This window comes from Aythya ferina (genome assembly GCF_964211825.1).
Source record: "Aythya ferina genome assembly, chromosome: 1".
Classification (NCBI taxonomy): Eukaryota; Metazoa; Chordata; class Aves; order Anseriformes; family Anatidae; genus Aythya; species Aythya ferina.
In genome coordinates this window covers 11,890,287-11,908,936 of record NC_140296.1, presented here as the reverse complement: position 1 = coordinate 11,908,936, position 18,650 = coordinate 11,890,287, and the positions used below count along the sequence as shown (strand labels likewise).

General features: G+C 48.0%; 1 protein-coding gene across 3 annotated transcripts in view; it reads left to right on the top strand.

Annotated features, from left to right (window-relative positions):
- The first annotated feature begins 4,479 nt into the window (after window positions 1–4,479).
- The window catches only part of SESN3 (sestrin 3), a 45,076-nt gene continuing 30,905 nt past the window's right edge, over window positions 4,480–18,650 (top strand). For 2 of the 3 annotated variants that reach the window (XM_084504105.1, XM_084504104.1), the window contains exon 1: window positions 4,480–4,719. In XM_084504105.1, coding sequence (XP_084360231.1) covers window positions 4,609–4,719 — 111 coding nt within the window. In that variant the 5' untranslated portion in view covers window positions 4,480–4,608. Of the gene's footprint in view, window positions 4,720–7,290; window positions 7,457–18,650 lie in introns of those variants that run through there. The other variant, XM_084504106.1, reaches the window with a different exon arrangement.

Below are 18,650 nucleotides of genomic sequence, written 5' to 3'. Positions count from 1 at the left end.
TGAAATATATTTAGCGGATTATCATGCAAACCACAGAAGAACACAAAGAGGGAGAGGAGAAGGGCCTTCTCGCTTGGGTGGTGATTTAATGTTTTTTAGAGTTACGTAAGCATCAAAGACATTAGATATGAAAATGGCCTGTTAAGTCTGGGCCAGGCCGTAATTGCTTCTTATGATAAACATGATTTGGAGTGCTTTATCTATACGGGCTTTAAAGGCTGCGAGTCAGAAGGTGTGCGCCCCCGCCCTCGAGGAAGAATTCCACAGACTATCGCATCTGACTGTCTCGGGTAATTACCCGAGCACTCATTTGGCAAATTAGCATGCGTAATTTTAAGGATGGGAAGTCATTTCGTAGTGCCGGGGCACAAACTTCATCTGCTTCCTCTAACAACGTAACACAAATCAAGCGCAAGCGATGCCAAACGGGTGCAGTAAGCCTGATGGTAATGAACGCAGGGCTGTCACTTGCTCGACGTGCTGGGAACGTGCTGCCTTTCCTGGCCTTTGAGAAACCACATCCATTTTCCTATCTGCCCGCGTTTCATATGGCTTTCCTGAATGATTCATGGGCCCATCAAACTGAAGGCTTGTGACATGTGCCAATCACCCGTCTGACACTCGCACTGCGCTTTATAGCTGCAGTCAGATGGGGTGAGCGGGTAAGGCAGTTAGGTGCTCGTGTGCCCTTTTTCTGCTCCTTTTTTTTTTTTTCTGAACAAAATTTGAGGATCTTTTAATTTCATACGGGATTTCCAGTCCTGTAGCAACCCAGTCAGAGCTACTGCATGGCAGCTGCCCCCTCATCTCCTCTCCATCCAAGCTGCTGGAGGTCTGTGAGTTGCAAACACAGTCACTGCGAAAATAGTTCAGTTTCACAGCACTGATCTTGTCGATCCAACCAAGAAGCATCAAGATTTTGCGTTAAGGTGTGGACACAATGGAAGCACTGCACACTTTTACGGCAGGGCGTGATGCTTGCTGGGTGTGATGCTTGCTGGAAGCCAGTGGAGATGCACCGTACAGCTCTCCGCTTTCTCCTTAGGAAGGTCCGGGCAGAAATACGGAAACCGCAGCCGCAGCTGGTATCACAATACAGTGTAGGTGCTCCTTCAAAAACCCCAAAAATTCACCCAATTCCTTCAGAAGGTGGAGAAATCCCTGCTTCCTCTGGAAGCGTGTTCCTCCCTTGTGTTGTATCACTGCTTGTTTCCTAAACTTTGCAAAAGTTACAGTCGTGGGTGATAAAAGTCTGTTTAAACCTGCAGGCACCTGTGCAGGTCTCCCTCGGCAGGTCAGCAATCTGTCTGGAGGGCTGTGGTGGTCTCAAGCCAGGGTGCTCCGTGCCATCAGGAAATAAAAACACATCTTTGCAGGCAGCAGGACTTTACAGATGGTGTAAGCTGGGCACATCCATGGCGTTTTACAAATTTTACACATGGACCCAACAATTCATTTCAAAACACTGCACCTGGCCAAAGACTTCGGGTCTCTGGAAAGTTTTGAAATTTTCTCTACGCACCAATTTTCTGGTACTGATACTGGGTGAGCACTGCACCTGGCCCTGCTAAGTGTGTTTCTCGTTTCCATTAGGGGGTAAAGCAGAAAAACGGGAAAACAGAGAGGAAAAAGAAGAAAGAAAAGAAAAGAAAAGAAAAGAAAAGAAAAGAAAAGAAAAGAAAAGAAAAGAAAAGAAAAGAAAAGAAAAGAAAAGAAAAGAAAAGAAAAGAAAAGAAAAGAAAAGAAAAGAAAAGAAAAGAAAAGAAAAGAAAAGAAAAGAAAAGAAAAGAAAAGAAAAGAAAAGAAAAGAAAAGAAAAGAAAAGAAAAGAAAAGAAAAGAAAGAAAGAAAAAAAAAAACAACAACAACTTCAGAAAAGACATCCAAGAGATTTCTTGGGGGTGCAGGAAAAGATTTCAGTCAGGATCCATTGGCTGTATTGTTCCCAAAAACAATGAAGTGCTTTCAAGGCTTATGTTTCTCCTGACAGCTCTCAGGACACTACAGCACTGCAAGGCAAGACCGAGAGGCACAGTGGTACTGAAGTGCTCATGGTCTGAGCAAGAGGTAGTCCACTGAATACTTCATCTGGGCACACACAGCCCCTTCTCTTCCTTGTGCTTCAAACCCGCCTGCTGCTATCCTCCCCAACGTGTTTTTGAGTTTTGAAGCTGGCACGTGGACAGCAAGCAGCTCAAGGTGATCCTGCATGTGGCAAGAAGTCAGCTCTGCTGTGACTCCGCTCCTCTACCACCTGCTTTAAAACTTCTCACACCGATACCACTGTGGTGGGGTTCAGTACTGAACGAAACGCCATCTACATCCCGCGTGCTGTTTACTTCCATCTTAGCCTTGCATTCAGATTAGACAGCAGAAACACATCCCGGGTGCAGATTCCTTCGGAAGCTGGTGGCAGGGGCAGAGGATGCTGCTGTGGGGTTGGTTTTGCTTCTGGTGGAGGAGTTTGCTCTGAGAAACTTTTCGGGAGCTCTCGAAGACAGCCCGAGCTGGGCTCAATCAATCTCTTTAAGCCGAGGGGATGTGAATCACTAATTTAATCGCGCCCTTTTTAGCCCTCCAGTTCTGCACAACCAGGAGGTATTCCCGTGGATGCAAGCAGACACCGCAGATCGCAGCTCCCCAGCAGCTATTGTGCCAGGAGAAACCTTGAAAACAACACGCAAAATGCCATAAATCCTCTCAGAAATTCCAGCGGGCTGTAGTGTTGGGTTCCCACAACACGGTGAAATCCCCCTTCCCATAATCTTTCAAGATAGGCACTGTGCAGTGCCCTGTATTTAATGCATAGCCTTTCACTGAGCGGGACTGCCGGCACGAACGCCCCGGTGCGCGTCCTGCAAACCCAAAGGGCCCACGAGAAGGGGAACTGCAGCGATGCCATGATGTACGGGAGGGGTTAGCACCCCAAAAGGGGGTTGTGCCCTAAAAGGGAAGTTGTGCCTCCAAAGGGGTCTGTGCCACAAAAGGGATTTGTGCCCTAAAAGGGGTTTGTGTCCCAAAAGGGGATTTGTGCCCCCAAATGGTTTTGTGTCCCAAAAGGGGGTTGTGCCCCATAAGGGGTTTGGCACCCCAGAAAGGGGGTTTGTGTCTCAAAAGGGGGTCTGTGCCACAAAAGGGGGTCTGTGTAAAGGTTTTTTTTGCCCTAAAAGGGTTGTGTCCCAAAAAGGGGTCATGCCCCAAAAGGGGTTTGGCACCTCAAAAAGGGGGTTGTGCCCCAAAAGGGGGGTTGTGCCTCAAAAGGGATTTGTGCCTCAGAAGGGGGTTTGTGCCTCAGAAGGGGGTTTGTGCCTCAAAAGGGGTCTGTGCCATGGTAGGGATTTGTGCCCTAAAAGGGGTTTGTGTCCCAAAAGGGGGTTGGTGCCTCAAAAAAGGGTTGGCACCCCAGAAAGGGGGTCTGTGCCACAAAAGGGGGTTGTGCCCATGAAGGAATTTGTGTTCGAAAAGGGGGGTGTGTACCTCAAAAGGGATCTATGCCATAAAAGGGGAGTCTGTGTAAAGGGATTTGTGCCCTAAGAGGTGTTTGTGCCCCAACAGGGGTTTGGCACCTCAAAAAGGGGTTTGTGCCCCAAAAGGGGGGGTTGTGCCCTAAAAGGGGGTTTGTGCCCCAAAAGGGGGTTTGTGTCCCAAAAAGGGGTTTGTGTCTCAAAGGAGGTCTGTGCCTCAAAAGGAATTTGTGCCCTAAAAGGAGTTTGTGTCCCAAAAGGGGATTTGTGCCCCAAAACGGTTTTGTGTCCCAGAAGGGGTCTGTGCCACAAAAGGGGTCTGTGTAAAGGGCTTTTTGCCCTAAAAGGGGTGTGTCCCAAAAAGGGGTCATGCCCCAAAAGGGGTTTGGCACCTCAAAAAGGGGTTTGGCACCCCATAAAGGGGTTTGCGCCCCAAAAGGGGGTTGTGCCTCAACAGGGGTCTGCACCCCAGCTACCCCAACAGACGACGGCTTCTCCTGTCCCCTACTGACGCCCTACAGCTCCGTGCAGCAGTGTGGAGCCGGGTAAACCCGTCTGACCCCACAGAGGACACACGGACACAGGGACAGGGACAGGGACACACGGACAGGGTCCCCCCTTCATCCTCCCCCCCCCCCCCCAGCCGCCCCCTCACAGCCCCGGGGAGGGGGCGGAGCCTCCCCCTCCTCATTTGCATCCCTCCCTCCCCTCCCTTTTTCGATTGGCTCCCCCCGTCCCCGCCCCCACCCCGTGCCCCTCCCCTTTTCCCCAACGCTGCCCGGAGACGCGGCCTCGCCCCTCCCCTCTCCCCTTCAGGCTGCCCGGAGATGGCAACGGGCCGAATCCTCCTCCTATTGGCCGCCTCCCGGGCTGCTCTTCCCATTGGCCGGCCGGCCGGGAGGAGGGCGGAGCGGCCGGCGCCGATTGGCGGAGAGCGCGGGGGGTGTGCGCGGGGGGCAGCGGCCCCGGCGGCGGGGCGCTGGGGGGCCGCGGCCGGGCGATGGGGGCGGCCGGCGGCTGCGGCTCCTGCTGCTGCTGCTGCTGCTCCTCCTGCTGCTGCTGCTGCTCGCCCTGCGCGCACTGCTCGCGCTGCTCCCGCTGCTGAGCGCCGCGCGTCCGCCCCCGCCCCGCCGCCCCCCGGCAGCATGAAGCGGGGCAGCGCCGCGGCCATGGCGGGTGGCGGAGCCGGGGGGGGAGCCGCCGCCGCCGCCGGGCAGTACCGGGTGTGCGGGAACTGCCGCAAGGTGCCCAGACAGGTAGGGGGGTGTGAGGGGTGGGGGGGGTTGGGGGAGCTCGTTAGGGTTTGGGGGACCCCATAAGGATTTGGGGAGCCCATAAGGATTTGGGGGAGCCTATTAGGGTTTGGGGGACCCCCAATGAGGATTTGGGCACTCCACTAGGGTTTGGGGGTACTCCGTTAGGGTTTGGGGGTGAGACCCCATTAGGATTTGGGGGTGGACCCCACTAAGATATAGGGGGGAGCCCGTTAGGGTTTGGGGGTGATCCCTCTAGGATCTGGGGTTGTGCCCCACTAGGATGTAGGGGGAGAGCCCCTTAGGTGTTGGGGAGGACCCCGCTAGGTCCTGGGGGGGAGACCCCGATAGTCTTTGTGGGGGGACCCCAATAGGATTTGGGGGGAAGACCCCATTAGGGTTTAACGGGAGACTCCACAAAGCATGGGGGGGGCCCTGATAGAGCGCAGGGGAGGACCCCAATAGGATTTAAGGGAGTGACCCCACTAATCTGTATGGAATGACCCCATTATTCCTTAGGGGGGGACCCCGCTGTTCTTTATGGAATGACCCCACTAGGCTTTGAGAAGGACCCCACTAAGCTTTGGGGCAGAACCCCACCAGTCTCTAGAGTCAGACCCCACTAGGCGTTGGGGGGGGCACCCCACTAGGCATTTGGGGGCACCCCCCTAGGTGAAGGGCCTGGGGAACCCCCCCCAGGCAAGGTCTAGGGGCTCCCCGTGAATGAAGGGGGCCCCCAGCTGCCTGTAGGGCTGTCAGGGCCCCCGGGGTGTAGCCGCAGGTGGGCCCTGCCTCACTCTTTACCCCACACCCCATCCTATGGGGTCCCGGTGGCTGTAGGGGCTTGGGGGAGCTGGTTGGGGTCACCCCGCACCCAGCCCTGCTGGGAAAGTTGCTCCTCAGCAGAGCCCTGAGCAGCAGATACTGAAATCCCAGCTGAATAAAAAAATAAAAAAATAAAAAAAAAATAAAATAGGGGGAAAAAAAAGCCCCATGGGTGGTTCTGAAGAGCCCCGTGGAGGGGACCCGCCGCATCGCCACCTCGGCTGCCCATCTGCGGGGCCGGCAGCTCGCTGCGCTGCTTTTTGTTTGTCCAGCGCAAATGAATTAAAATTGCTGAGCTGTGCAAACGCCAGTCCCGGAGCCCGGGATGCGGGCGACGAGGCCGTCCTTTAATCCAGTCCCTGCCGATCCCCTCCTGCGCCGGGTTCCTTCTGCTCACCGCTGAGGGAGCCTCGAAGTCACCGAGCTCAAATATTTGCGCTCTTTGTCCAAAAACTGTTTTTCTTCCTCTGTGGGTCAGGCCAAGTGCCAATCAAAGTTGTTTTTCAAGCCTCTCTTCCCTGCAGTAGGACTGCTTTTTTTTTTTTTTAAGGGCTTGGTTTTTGGAAAGGAGGTGTGTGTCTAGAGGCAGGGGGGAGGAGAAACCTTCCATCTCGGGCGGAGGGAGAAGAAGGAGATCTGAAAAAAAAAAAAAAAATCGTGTTTCTCGGATATTTTAATGGAAACAAAATCTTATTAAATGTGCATGCTTGGTATGCGCAGTTATTTTTTCCATAAACTCTTGGATCATGTTACAGCTGATACTTGGTGCTGGGCGCTGAGCTCAGCCTGCGAGGATCAGAGCAGCGCAGCAGCAGCGCCGGCCTCTTAACCGTTTCCTTCCAGCACCCCGTCCTCGTCCTCGCTGCCTGCAGGGGAACGGGTGCCCCAAAAAAGAGAGAAGTTCTCCAGGGTTAAAGCCCGAAACAGCTTCAGACTTGACGGCCGCGCAAATTACCCGGTGCCAAACATGTCTGTGGAGAGAGCAGGGAGGGAGCGGGCTTTGTTCTGCCAAGTAATCAGGACGTTTTGTTGACAAATAAAGTGGTGCTTGGCAGCGCCTCCATATCTAAAATTAAATTTAAATTATTGAGTTGGTTTTTTTTTTTTTGAAGCTGTTGTCTCCTCGTGCTGGGTAGGTCCTGTTGTACTGCTTTAATATCGGGGTGGGGGGGCAGGGTTAGGTTTTGCTTGCCTGCTAATAGGAAACTTTCTCAGATTAGATGTGGTTTTTGGCTATCTGGGGGGATGGTGGTTGTATGGTAAAGCAGGGGAGCCTGGCTGGCTCTCTTGAAGGCAACTCAGTGCTGTCCTGGTTTGTCTAAGGTCGGCTGAGCTACTTCTGCTGCAAAATTGTGGAAAGAGAAGAGAAACCTTAGAGCAGCCCACGAAACCCAGCCGATCTCTCGTAGGTGTGTGCGTGCGCTCGGGCATCGTCGCATCTGTTTTTCCGAGGCCGGGCAATAAACAGGAGTGTAAAGCTGCTGGCTCCATCTGCAGTCATTTAAAAGTCGGGCTAATGAAATCACTGTAAATTTTAACCTTCTGCACTTCACCGGCAAGCAAACAAGTAGAAAACGGGGCGGGGGTGGGCAGGCGGGGTGGAAGTGAGACGCAACCTGAGCCTCCGAGTAATAATCTGCAGATAAGTGCTGCCTCATCTGTTCTTTTGATGGCTTTTTTTTTTTTTTTTTTTAAATGCTCATGTGATAATACGCCGGGAGAATGATTGGTCTCCAAACGTGCTGAATCTCTTCTGCCCTCCTCAGTCTTAAGGCTTGAGCTGAAGGCACTCGAACGCCCGCAGCGTCGGCAGCGCTGCTGGCAAATGTTGCAGGGGGCAAAGCAAGGCTGCTGCTCCCTGCCCTGTAACGAAACTGGAAGTAGCCTAGCAGACTTGGGATGCTCACGGGCCAAGGTAAGTTTCTCTTTCAGCAGGGAAACAGGAAAAGCCAGGTGCAGTCGTTCAGGTTTCAGCTAACTCCAGGTTAGCCAAAGTTACTTCGTGCTGCAAAAAGCTCTGCTAGGGTAGTGCTAGCGCCTGGCTACGGATCCGGTAGTTAGATATGCCTATGAGGAGGATTTTTTGTAACAAAAAATAAATTTTCCAACTGGATTTACTGCTACAGGATGCTTCAGATAGCCAGATAGCAATCGCAGCTGAGCAGGAGGGCTGAGATGGAGGTGGCCGTGAGAGCAAAAGCAAGGACCGGCAGCCAGAAATAGGTGAAGGAAGCTCTTCTAGGTTCTGCGAGTCAGCCCGTGGAAAAGACAACCAAGGCAAATGCTTTGATAAATCTTGAAATAAATGGAAGAGTGAGCAAGGCTAGATCAGTAGTTCAAGTTTCTGGGCCTGATAGGTGTGCTTTTTAAGTAAAATGTAGTGGTTTTTTGGCATAACGGGAGGCAAAAGCGCTTAAAATGCCATGCGAGTGCTGGAGCCAAGTATTGCAGAGAGGTGGCTGAGCGTTGCTGCCATCGCTCGGGCCTGTTCTCCAGATCTAGAGGTGGAAAATCTTCCACTGGGGATGGGAGAGGAAATCCCCTGGGCTGAGGAGCTCAGGGGCACGGACCTGACAGGGGCTGGAGCTCGTCTGCAGTCCCAGGTTCTCGTACCAAAAAGAAATCCCCATCCCGAGCCAGCCAGAAGAGCACACAGAGGAGGGGCTCAGGATTGCTTTGGACAAATAACTGCCTCAGGCAGGCTTTCAGCAGAAAGCAAAGAGTCTTCAGGGGATGGAAAAATCCTGATACGCCAGGAAATGTAGGAGCAGGGAGAGAATTTGCCAACTATTGCAGCTCAGTTGCAAATTGCAACGCTTATGAAGTAAAAGGGTCTTTTTTTTTCATCTGTAGGAACAGGTCGATAGGATAGAAAAGAAAATAAGTTCAGTTCCAGAAGTAAATACTTGTTTTGTGCTAGATTTCAGTGGGGGACTTAGGGGAGCAATGACAAAAGGGATGGTTTTGAGCATCCCTTTCTGTTGGCCAGGTGGGGTGAAGCCAGCTCAGACAACCCAGCAGGCCTGAGCCCATCTCCGTGCTGGTATCCTGGAAAAACTGTGTGAAATCCCAGATCTGTTCCTGGTTTTTCACAGAGCTATAAAATTGGGGTGATCCTGTGATGGGGAAGTAGCTCTGAATGTGATGGGCAGAATTTCCGTGCTCCTCATTCCCCATGCCAGGATTCTTCTTCAACGCGAGTCTCGATGCTAGACGAGGCACTAAAACAAATGTAGAAGGAAAAGCATACAGATAAATGAAAAATACGGACGATACAACCCAAAGTAGGTCACAGTAAGCTAAGTAGTGGCCTTCTGTGGGAAAGGTCTGTAGTGTCCTCTTCTGAGAGCTTCGTGTTGGGTTTGCTCATTGAATGTCTGAAGTAACGCCACAGGCTGAACTTCTTGCTTCAGAAACAAGTCATCTGAAAGCAAACTGTGGGATTTACTGGCACAAAATGTCCTAATCGGGATCTGGGGGGACGATTGCGGTGGGACACAATGAGAGGGGACTTGCAGTGGGTTTTCTGCTGTTCGATGCTGACAGTTTTTGGGAAGAGCAGCAGCGAGGAGAAGGGGCTCGGTGTGCTGGAGCACCCCCAGCTCCAGTCACCCTGCAGCTGGGAGCAGGGAGGCCGGGAAGGATGGCTCTGAGCTCGACAGGCACAGAGGTGAGCTGGTTTCACAAAAAAGAAGCTAGAAGAGTTTGTTTTTCTAATCCTGCACAAAGAAAGGCTGAGAGGGGATGTGATTGGTGTCTATAAATACATCAGATGGCAAGAGCCAGTGAGGAGAAATAAGCTGAAGAGCTGATGGATATAAAAGTGTTGTAAATACACATTTAGGCTGGAAAATGAAGTGTCCAGAGTGGTGAGGTGCTGGAAGAGTTTGTTCTAGGTCTAGAGCTGTCAAAAACACACTTGACAATACATTTCAAAAAAACTTTTAAGCTAGAAGGAATCGTGGATGTCCTCAGATGATGCAGCGCTTACAGTGGCGCTGGCCTAGGCGCAGTGAGCTGAGGTCACATCAAAAAAAAAAAAAAAAGAGAAAGAGAAGAGCCACTTTCATTCACTTGATTGCTCTACGTGGGTGAGTAAGAAAGTAGCCCGAAAGTGAACCAAAAATAGTCTAATGGCAGGTCTCGCAGGGCTGCGTAAGCGAAAATGTGTGTCGCCGTGAGTCACGGAGCTGCGTGGAGATGCCGGCACCTGTTTTGTGGAAATCAAAAGGCCTCTCCAGGACGTCCTGACTGTTTCAAAGAGAGCCACCCCGGTCCCATGTGTGCTGAGCATCTGCAAACTGGAGCAGCTGTAGCCCTGCTGGAAGGGCCCCGCAGGTTTTCTGTGGCGTGTTATCGTGCCACGGTTGGCCTCGGAGGTGTTATCTTGGCCGGGGCAGAGCAGCTCACTGCATAAAACCAACCAGCATCCTCAGCAGCTCTAGCTGCTCTCTGTCCCATCGCCCTGCAGCTGCCCCCGTTTGCAGTTGCCTGGAGACCTTCAGGTCTCCAGTGGGCCTCTCTCTGAAGGGGTTCTCAGTGGGATTTGCAAACCTCGGCACGGAGAGCTAACTCTGGTTTTATCACGTCTAATTTTAGCCGCTTTCTGTCGTCCGAGGCACTCTGCGTGCTGCCGTGGTTGTCCTCCTGGCCCTTGGAAAGGAGCCGTGGTGAAACCAGCCCAGGTCACTCCAGCGCTGCTCCCGTGTGCGTGGCTGGGGCAGAGCTGGGGAATGCGGCCTCTGAGGGGCCAAAATGTTACCAAGACCCTCGCCCTCGTCAGTTGTTCTTCTTTATCTGGCTTAAAACCAAAGCAAACAACAACAAAACACACTCAAAAAACCACCTTTGAGACCAGGATCCTTTCCTGTGGAATATATGCACCGAAAACCCGGTGATGACTCTGTTTTCTCTCCTTCTTCATCCTTGCAAGTCTTGCAAGTAATTCGTATCTTTTTAGAGTCTGACCCTTTTAAGTAATTGTTTTCCTGGCTCCCTGTGTTAATTATTGGCTTTGGTGTCTGGAAGCGGAGAGCGCTATTGCTGTTTTAGCATTTCTGCTCGTATCGAGTGCTCCTGTGCTCCTCCACTTGTATCTTCAGTGGTAATGTAAAACATTGTCCTCATACCTTTCTGGTCTCATGTGCTGAAAATGAGAAGAGAGATTTTCGTTAGACCTGTAATGAGAGTGACATGAGTGAAGCAAACCTCTGGTGGAGGACGATGTTTTGCAATGACAAGCCTGGCAGCAGCCCTGCTCATTTGAAATAGTCACTATTATTTGAAAAAGAAAAAAAAAAAAAAATATGTATTCTCTGAATTACAGGGAACTAGTGGAGGCAGGAGGGGAAAGAAAGTGGGGAGGAGGACTTTTTCTTCAAAAGAAACCTTGAGGTTTAATGTTCAGAGGGAGCTAGCCAAGCGTGGAGGTTGTCCTCTATTAAGACGTACTGTTGCTGGTAGGAGTGGTGCATTGCATTAGCCAAATCGCAGGCTGTGGTTTGGAGATGTGGATTCTGCGCGCATTTGCTTTAAATTTATGCATATTACTTAATTAGTGCTTCAAATTTCACGTCTCTTTAAATGACGATGTTTTGAAATCTGGAAAAAAAAAAAAAAGGATGGTTCGTTAAGCATCCTTGGTTTTTCGCCTCTCCCACGCTGGCGAGGGAGATGTTGATACTCGCTCGGTTCTGTATTTGAACTATTTTTTTTTTTTTTTTTCCTGGCTAGGAAGATTTGAGAGAGCAGATATCGGTGTAATTCCCCCCTGGTTTTGCTTAGCTAGGGGAGTTTGTCTGGAGATCTTATTATCAGATTTCCATTTCCAGGGCTGGAGAGTAAGAAGGGATCGCAGGCGCGGTTTGCTTGGCCAGACTGAGCATTGGCTCGAGTCTAAGTGGGTCAGGGGAGGCTGGGGGGAGAGGGGTGCTTGCGGCAAAAAGAGATTCAGGTTGTCAGGAGGGAGACCTTGGTTAATGAGAAATTGCACGTTGTCAGCTTCGGAAGAACCTGGATGGAAATAATTGACGCTGTTTAATTTCTCTGTTCTTTGCAGGTGTTCCTGTTTGTGTGCAGAGGGCCTTTCCGTTGCTTTCTGTGCAAGCCAGCCTGGTAGTCTGCATTAGGTAGAAGCTATAGGGAGCATATAATGCAGATCAGCCAAATATTTTGTGAACTGCCCTTACAGGGAGGTAGGGATATGCTCCACAAACAAAATACCCTGTTTATCAGTCAGTCCATTGAAGGCAGTGCAGATACTTCAAGAAACCATGTGGGGTTCTCTGTACGCCACCCTGGGCAAAGCAGTGTTGCTGATAACACGGGGGAGGCCCCGATCAAGGACTATTAATTTCAAATGTCTCCTAACCACTGGCTTTGCACTTTTATTATAGGATACTTCCTGCATATCAGACATGGGATGACTATCAGCTGGGGCAAAGCACCTCTGTAGATGAGAATTCTTATTGCATGTTTAGGATGCTGAGACACTAATGGCTTTGTTCTTGGTATGGACTATATCAACCATCAAAATATTCAGCTATCTTCGCTCTCACATCTCATTTAAATTGAGAGTTAGATGTTTTGGAGCATAGGCTTTTTTCTTCCAGGGCATAGTGCTTGTGACAGCTGCGGGCTTGACCAGATGCAAGGTAGGGAGGGGCTGAGCAGGGAGTAAATGATGGTACTCAGGGCCAGAGACAGAAATCGGTGTTCTTAATCTAGAAAGGTGCCATAAATCTTCCCTGAACGTCCCTGGTTATCTGAATTAGAGTAAGATAAATAGATAAGTCCAGTCTCCTGATTAAACATCTATTTTCTTTCTCGTTAATGGCGCTCTCGTATTTCTCTCAAGGTAAGCATCTTGTTTTCACAGAGCAGCAATGGATTTCTAATGGATTCTGGGCTTAGCATCCAACCTAGTGAACTTGGTAACACAGTTTGAGGCTACCTGCCATCCCTTTACCCAGGGCGCTAGGTGGAAAATAATAATTTTAGAGAAATATGAAGTATTCCCAGCCTTGTTTCCTAGAAGTAGGCTGGAACTGAAGGGGATAAATAACCCAGTGTCATACAACAAGTTCCTTGTGGACTTGCTCCATATTGTGTGGTCAGCGCGTGGACCACCCTTAGAGTTGTGGTTTAAGTTTTCAAACGTACACAAGTGTTAGGTTCACATATAGGAAAGCCAGGAAATCCACATTCCTGACAATTATGTGGAACCATAGCTCTCTATTATCTCTTAAGGTGCAGAAGGCGATTGGAGGAAAAGCAAAAGGTGACTTTCAACCCAGGCTTTGATCTATTGAGAGTGAACAATAAGCTCGTAGATACAGTCAGTATATCTCAGTTACTGCACTTCACAATCAAAATAAATAATCGTGTATCTGCTTTAGAGACTATTAAATTTGAACTTAGTTTTGACAGGAAAGCGGAGAGGACTGTAAATTCTTTTAAAAATATCAGTTAACTCTAAAAGATCAATTGAATTCTTCCTGAGAGGAGGGGAATGACTGCAAAGACGTCTTCTCACTTACACATTTAATGTTCATTTGCACGTAAAAATGTTGACTTAGAAGTAACTTGGGAATTAAGGACTTGTGTTGCTGAGCAATTCCACAAATCCAAAGTCAGAGTTTTATCGATGGTATGAAGAAGTGCTAGCTGTCCTGCTGTAAACCATTCTTAGAGCAGTACAGGGTTTCTTCCTCAAAATCATTTTTTATCTGTCTCTGGGCCATTACTGCGTTGGATTTGCTCTTGCTGATACTGACAAAAAGATTGAAAGCCAGCATGTGTTCTCTCTCCTATATGAATTGTGCAGTTAAAATTATTTAATAAGGCACTATCTTAACAGCAGTGAACTTAATTTAATAGCCTGTGCTTGTAAATATGTTTAATATCTCCTGCTTTAGCATGTGGTGAAGGGAATATAGTTATATTATTGGCTAAATATATCTGGAGGTGTTTTGGCCATATGGTTCTAAATCTGTTTTAATGTAATTATCCCTATTAACTTTAAAAAAATAAAAAATAATCCCTCCAAGTTGACTGGCATTCTTCTCAGTAAAGCACCCTCACTGCTGATTAGAGGTGTGGAAATAGTAATTTGTTCTAGCGTTGAGAAATTTGATTAGCCCTCTAATGCAATGGAGCGCCTACACGCTGTCTAAATACTCTACCTGACACCAGTTGGATCCCATCCAGGGTGGAAGAGCACTTGAAATGTTGCTTTACTACAATATGTTTTGTGTCTCGAAATCAACTGTGCTGCCTGCGTGCAAATACCCCCTGGCTGTTCAGCAGGCGGAGTGAACCCTGACCCTCCCTGGAAATCAGCATCAGGATTTGATTATCTGCTGAGCCTTCGTTGCCTCGCTGCAACAACTAGGTTAGAACTAGAAAATTAAGGAAACTGTGTGTGTGGAAACACCCATGTTACCGACTGCAAGCTAGACCTGAGCATGGCTGTGCGCGTACGCAGTGCCCGTAGCGTACCGTGAAGATGCTGTAGAAGCGTGCTGCTAGGACTCTACAGCTGCTGCTGTTCTTGTGAAGTAATGAAGTAAAAGCACACTGTAAATGAAGATTAAAGTTATGGAACTACCCCCGTGCTCTCTCCGTTACAATCCAGCTTGTTCTGTTTCCTCCAAAGGCTGATGGAAACAACCGCTGGGTGCCATGGCAGCTCGGTGTTGTAGCACCCGTGTTTTAGACCCGCTTTAACTCAGCTGGATATGGTTCTTATTCAAGAGCACCACTGCTGGAGAAGTCCGAATGAGGACTCTTCATTAACACCCTGCAGTGGAAACTTGCAGACTTTCATGGTAGGAAACGTGAAAACAACACTTCAGGTGCATTGTCTCCATTAGTCAACAGCAGTTTGTTTGACCGATCAGCTTACAGAAGACAAGCTCTAAGGCATTTGAACTAGAATCGTATATAGCCTTTTGTACTCCTCCTTGTAGCTTTTATTATCTGTTTTCTCCACCATTGTGGACTTTGGTATTTTCAGTTTTTGCAATCTCCACTTTTCAACAAATCAGTTGGAAGGGTGTTGAACCAAAAAAGCTGCAACTGGTTTATGCTGTTGTAATGCTTCAGGAGACTCCAGAATATTTTTTTTTCACCTTACATTATTCCAGAAAACCCAAACAAACTGTTCAATTACATTAGTAGTTTAGATTTTGCCCGCAGGACATTACTGGGGGAAAATTGGGCAAGGCAATAACGTCGGGGATCGTGTAAGTAGAACCTGCTTTGAGATAAGTGACTTTTATTCCAGCAATTTAAAACTCGTTGTCTTACTTCAACACGGGTGCTTCAGAAGTAGTTGGAAGAAAGGGTGTGTTGGTTGAAAAGGTCATCTGTAGCGTAATTAAAGGATGAAGGAACCTGCAGCCCACGTTGTGGTTCTTCAGGGGAGACGGAGTTTGTACCTGTTACACAGGAGCAGAGGACAAGTGGGACGAGAGCGGTCGCTGGCCAAGCTGGAGCTGTCTTTGCTCTGAAAAGCAGAACGGGAGTGGAGGTGGAAGGAAGGTGTCCCCCTGTGCCCCTGTTCTTTAGGTCACTTATGCAGCAGATAGTAGATAGAGCTGTAGTTACTCGACCTATTTATCCAACAGAAACTTGCAGTACAAGCAGGAGCAGTTTGACTATCCAGTGCTGTTGCTGCTTTATATGGGACACTCCTTTGGGTTAAGCTGTGCCTCATGAATACTTAGAGGCAGCATCCAGCCATCCATGTGAGTAATTCTTGTTTTAGGAGCTAGGTCAATGGCTTCGGTTCATATTTCACAGAAAACTTGGAATACCCATTGCACAGTCTTCATTTCTGTCCATACAGAGCTAAGCTGGGTGCAGCTAAAGGCTGAATCTGTCTCTTAGGAGCTGGGCCTATTCCAATAAAAGGGTTTTAGTTTGGATTTGGTTCCTTTGTACGGAAAAAGGACGAGTAGGCTGGAACGTAACGGAGGGTGGAAGTAGGCCACGCGTGTTAACCACTCCTGCGTTGCTGCGGGAGAGGTTATCCAGGCAGGGTATAAAATAAGTGCTTTTATTATTTCTGTAGCACTTGCTGGTGATTTTTTGTAGTCGGTTAGTCACTAAAATACAGCCAAAAGTCCTCTTAGTAAAAGTGTGGGCAGTAATCTGAGGAGACGGTGGAGCCCGGCAGCACTGAGGTTGGTGGTAAATTTGAAGCCCTGCCAAGCTGCTGGGCCGCACGGGACATGTGCCTGTATTTACACACAGTACATTTTCTACACAAGTTATGAATCTTCATTTTTGAAAACCAGCTTCTCTTTGGCAGGAAAATGCCAGCTGTGTACCATAGGTCTTTGCTGCCAGCAGCTCAGCCACGTTAAGGCAGCGTACTTTGGAGATGGTATCTTGGCAGTGCCTCACTTGGGTAAGACTTAGATTAAGATGCAAAATGTTCTTTTAAAAAAAAAATAAAAATAAAAAAAGGAATAAGAGGAAGAAACTGGTTGACTGCAAATATTGTGGTCATTCCGGCAAGTCAGTGGCTTTCATTTACGCTACCAAGATGAAGCCTTTACTCTATTGGTCTCCTGTCCAAACCTCTCCCAGCCTAATCAAGCACGAAGTGGTTGGTGTGTCAGCTCCTTGCTTATTGTAAAACAATCTCCAGTCTTTCTCCTTAGAGAAATAATTTGTTCTAATTGACAACTATGTTAGGATTTCCTATCAGGTGAAGAACCACAAGGGCTCAGCCATGGTTTCCCATCTGTGGCCCCGGCACCCTTAGGTTTTCTCTGGACTTCTTTTAAGGAGTTTCTGGAAACTTGTGTAAGAAAACTTATTCCAGTAAACTCATATGCATGGTGTAGATAACACCTCCTTCTGAAAAACGCTTAGGAGTCGATTAATGAAAAAAGGCTTAAGCCCCTGGCTTAGACAGCAAGGTGCTTGCTCTTGGAAACTATACCTTTAGGCTAGAGGTAAAGCATGTTAGTCAGGGAGATTTAATTTTTCATCTGGCACGTTTTTTCTGTTTGAGTCATCGACCAAATAAAAATGGCAAAAAACCATGCTTCTCTTAAAGCAGGAGGACATTGTTCATGTTGGACATCCAGAGGGACTATCCTTTTCCAGACAGAGCAGGGAGAACAGCATCAGTGTTCCTTACGTTATTGGAATTGTAACAAAGATGCTCGACAGTCATCAATTGTGCATGAGCATTCAGCTGAGAAAGTTGTGCTGAGGGGGTTTCTCATTGTTACAAAAGCTTTGCAGTGGATTAACTTCTGAAATTCGGTGGGTCATGTTAACATTTCACTGAGTGGAGTTTTAGGGAACCAAGGCCACAAGTTCTCTTTCCTGTAAACTAGAAGCCTTGTGTCAGCCTCATATTTTAATATTTTTCTGTTGGCTTGAATTTTGATGTGAACAGCTCAGCTGAAGATCTTCATGATGAGGTAGCATAGACAATGCCTGCTTATATTCTTCCAGGTACATATCGATCTAAACAAACATCCTTTTCCCATCAATGAGTAGGGAGGGTACATACTTAAGTTGTCTTCACATTTTAACTCTTCAGGGCTTTTTTATTTTTTCAGCTCTAAATGGATATGACTTCTGATAAGGCACATTCAGAAAAGGGAATAAATATTTCTTTCCTAAAACCAGTATTATTAAAGTGTAAGGTACTCAAAATTACAAAGTAAATGATGCAATACCATCTGTGTTGAATAGATAGCCCAGTAATGTCCTCACCCAAGCAGCTGAGGAGCTGCCTGACATGGGCTGCGTCCTTTAGACTGGAGTAGCAGGACCTTTTTGTTCTCTGCAACAGGCCAGTATAGCTAAAATGCTTCTCTTTGTTTGGGTGATGCCAATTCATACCTATATTAGAAAAATATGTCTGAGCAAATTCATGGTGACGTCCCCTTGGAGCTGCCTCCCAGTCTCCAAGTATTTGCAACTTGAAAACTTCCTGAGCTGGGGCTGGCTTTTCCATATTTAATAACTGTTCGTGCATTTCTCTTCCATGAGCTCCAACATTTCATTCTGAACACACATAAACTCCAGGTGTCCCCAACATCTTATGACAAGGATTTCCACAGCTTAGTTGCACATTTTGGAAGAGGTTTAGTAGCTTTGTCTGGCCTTGTCACTCGCTACTCAGTTCCTAATCCTTTTATTGGAAACGTTCCATGCTATGTGTGGACTGTGACAGCCAGGAGGCCGTAAATTAAAATATCTTGACGTGCTTCTGACAGCAAGCTCAACAGTTCAGAGTTGCTTTCCAAGACCCAAGCTACTGTAATCCTGTGTGAAAAAGATGGCAGAGAGCTAGCTGTGGAGGCACTAGCACTGAGCTGAGCACGTCTTCCTCTTTTTTAATGATGTCGATCAGAAGGTTTGTTTTTCTGAATTTTGGCGAGTTACTTCCATAAGTCTTAAGATAGTTCCTGCACAAAGATTTAAAATAACTTGTGTGATCATTTCGTACATGAAATGTGTGGAAAAAGGCAGTTAGAAAAACCATGGTTCTGCCATCTGTGTGACTTTCCTATGTCTCAGAATAGAATTTGTTTTTATATAGTACCTGGTAAGTGAAAGGTGCTTGAAAGCATTTTTCTGCAGCAGCGTATTCTGGGACACCATTTATTTGCTCGGTAGTAGTTTTCATCCAGCTGAAAATACTGCAAGAACACAGGCTTATGGGGAGAAAGCATTAGCAGGGATACATGATGGGCTTATTTTTGGAGAATGGGGCTTCTGCAATTTTCCCATCTCCTTGAGATGCCACAAGGAAGCATTAGTGATATCCTGCAGGTAATGAACGCTGCTCGACAAACACAGCAGCCATCACACTACTGGTGTGGCCAGTGCAGCCTTGTTTCTGCAGATAGTTTATCATATGAGTGGTTGAAGGTGGGAAGGAAATCATCTCAGTGAGGTGGGACAGGGGTCAGAGACCAGCTTCCTCTCCTGCAACTGTGGGGGGATTGAGATTCTAATCAGAGGAGGAAATTGTTGTTATTTTTTCCATTAAAGTGCAAAGATAGGACCTGTTATACTTTCCGTGAGCAGATCTCTAAATGATGTTCTTCTGTCCAAACTGTCTAGCTTCATCA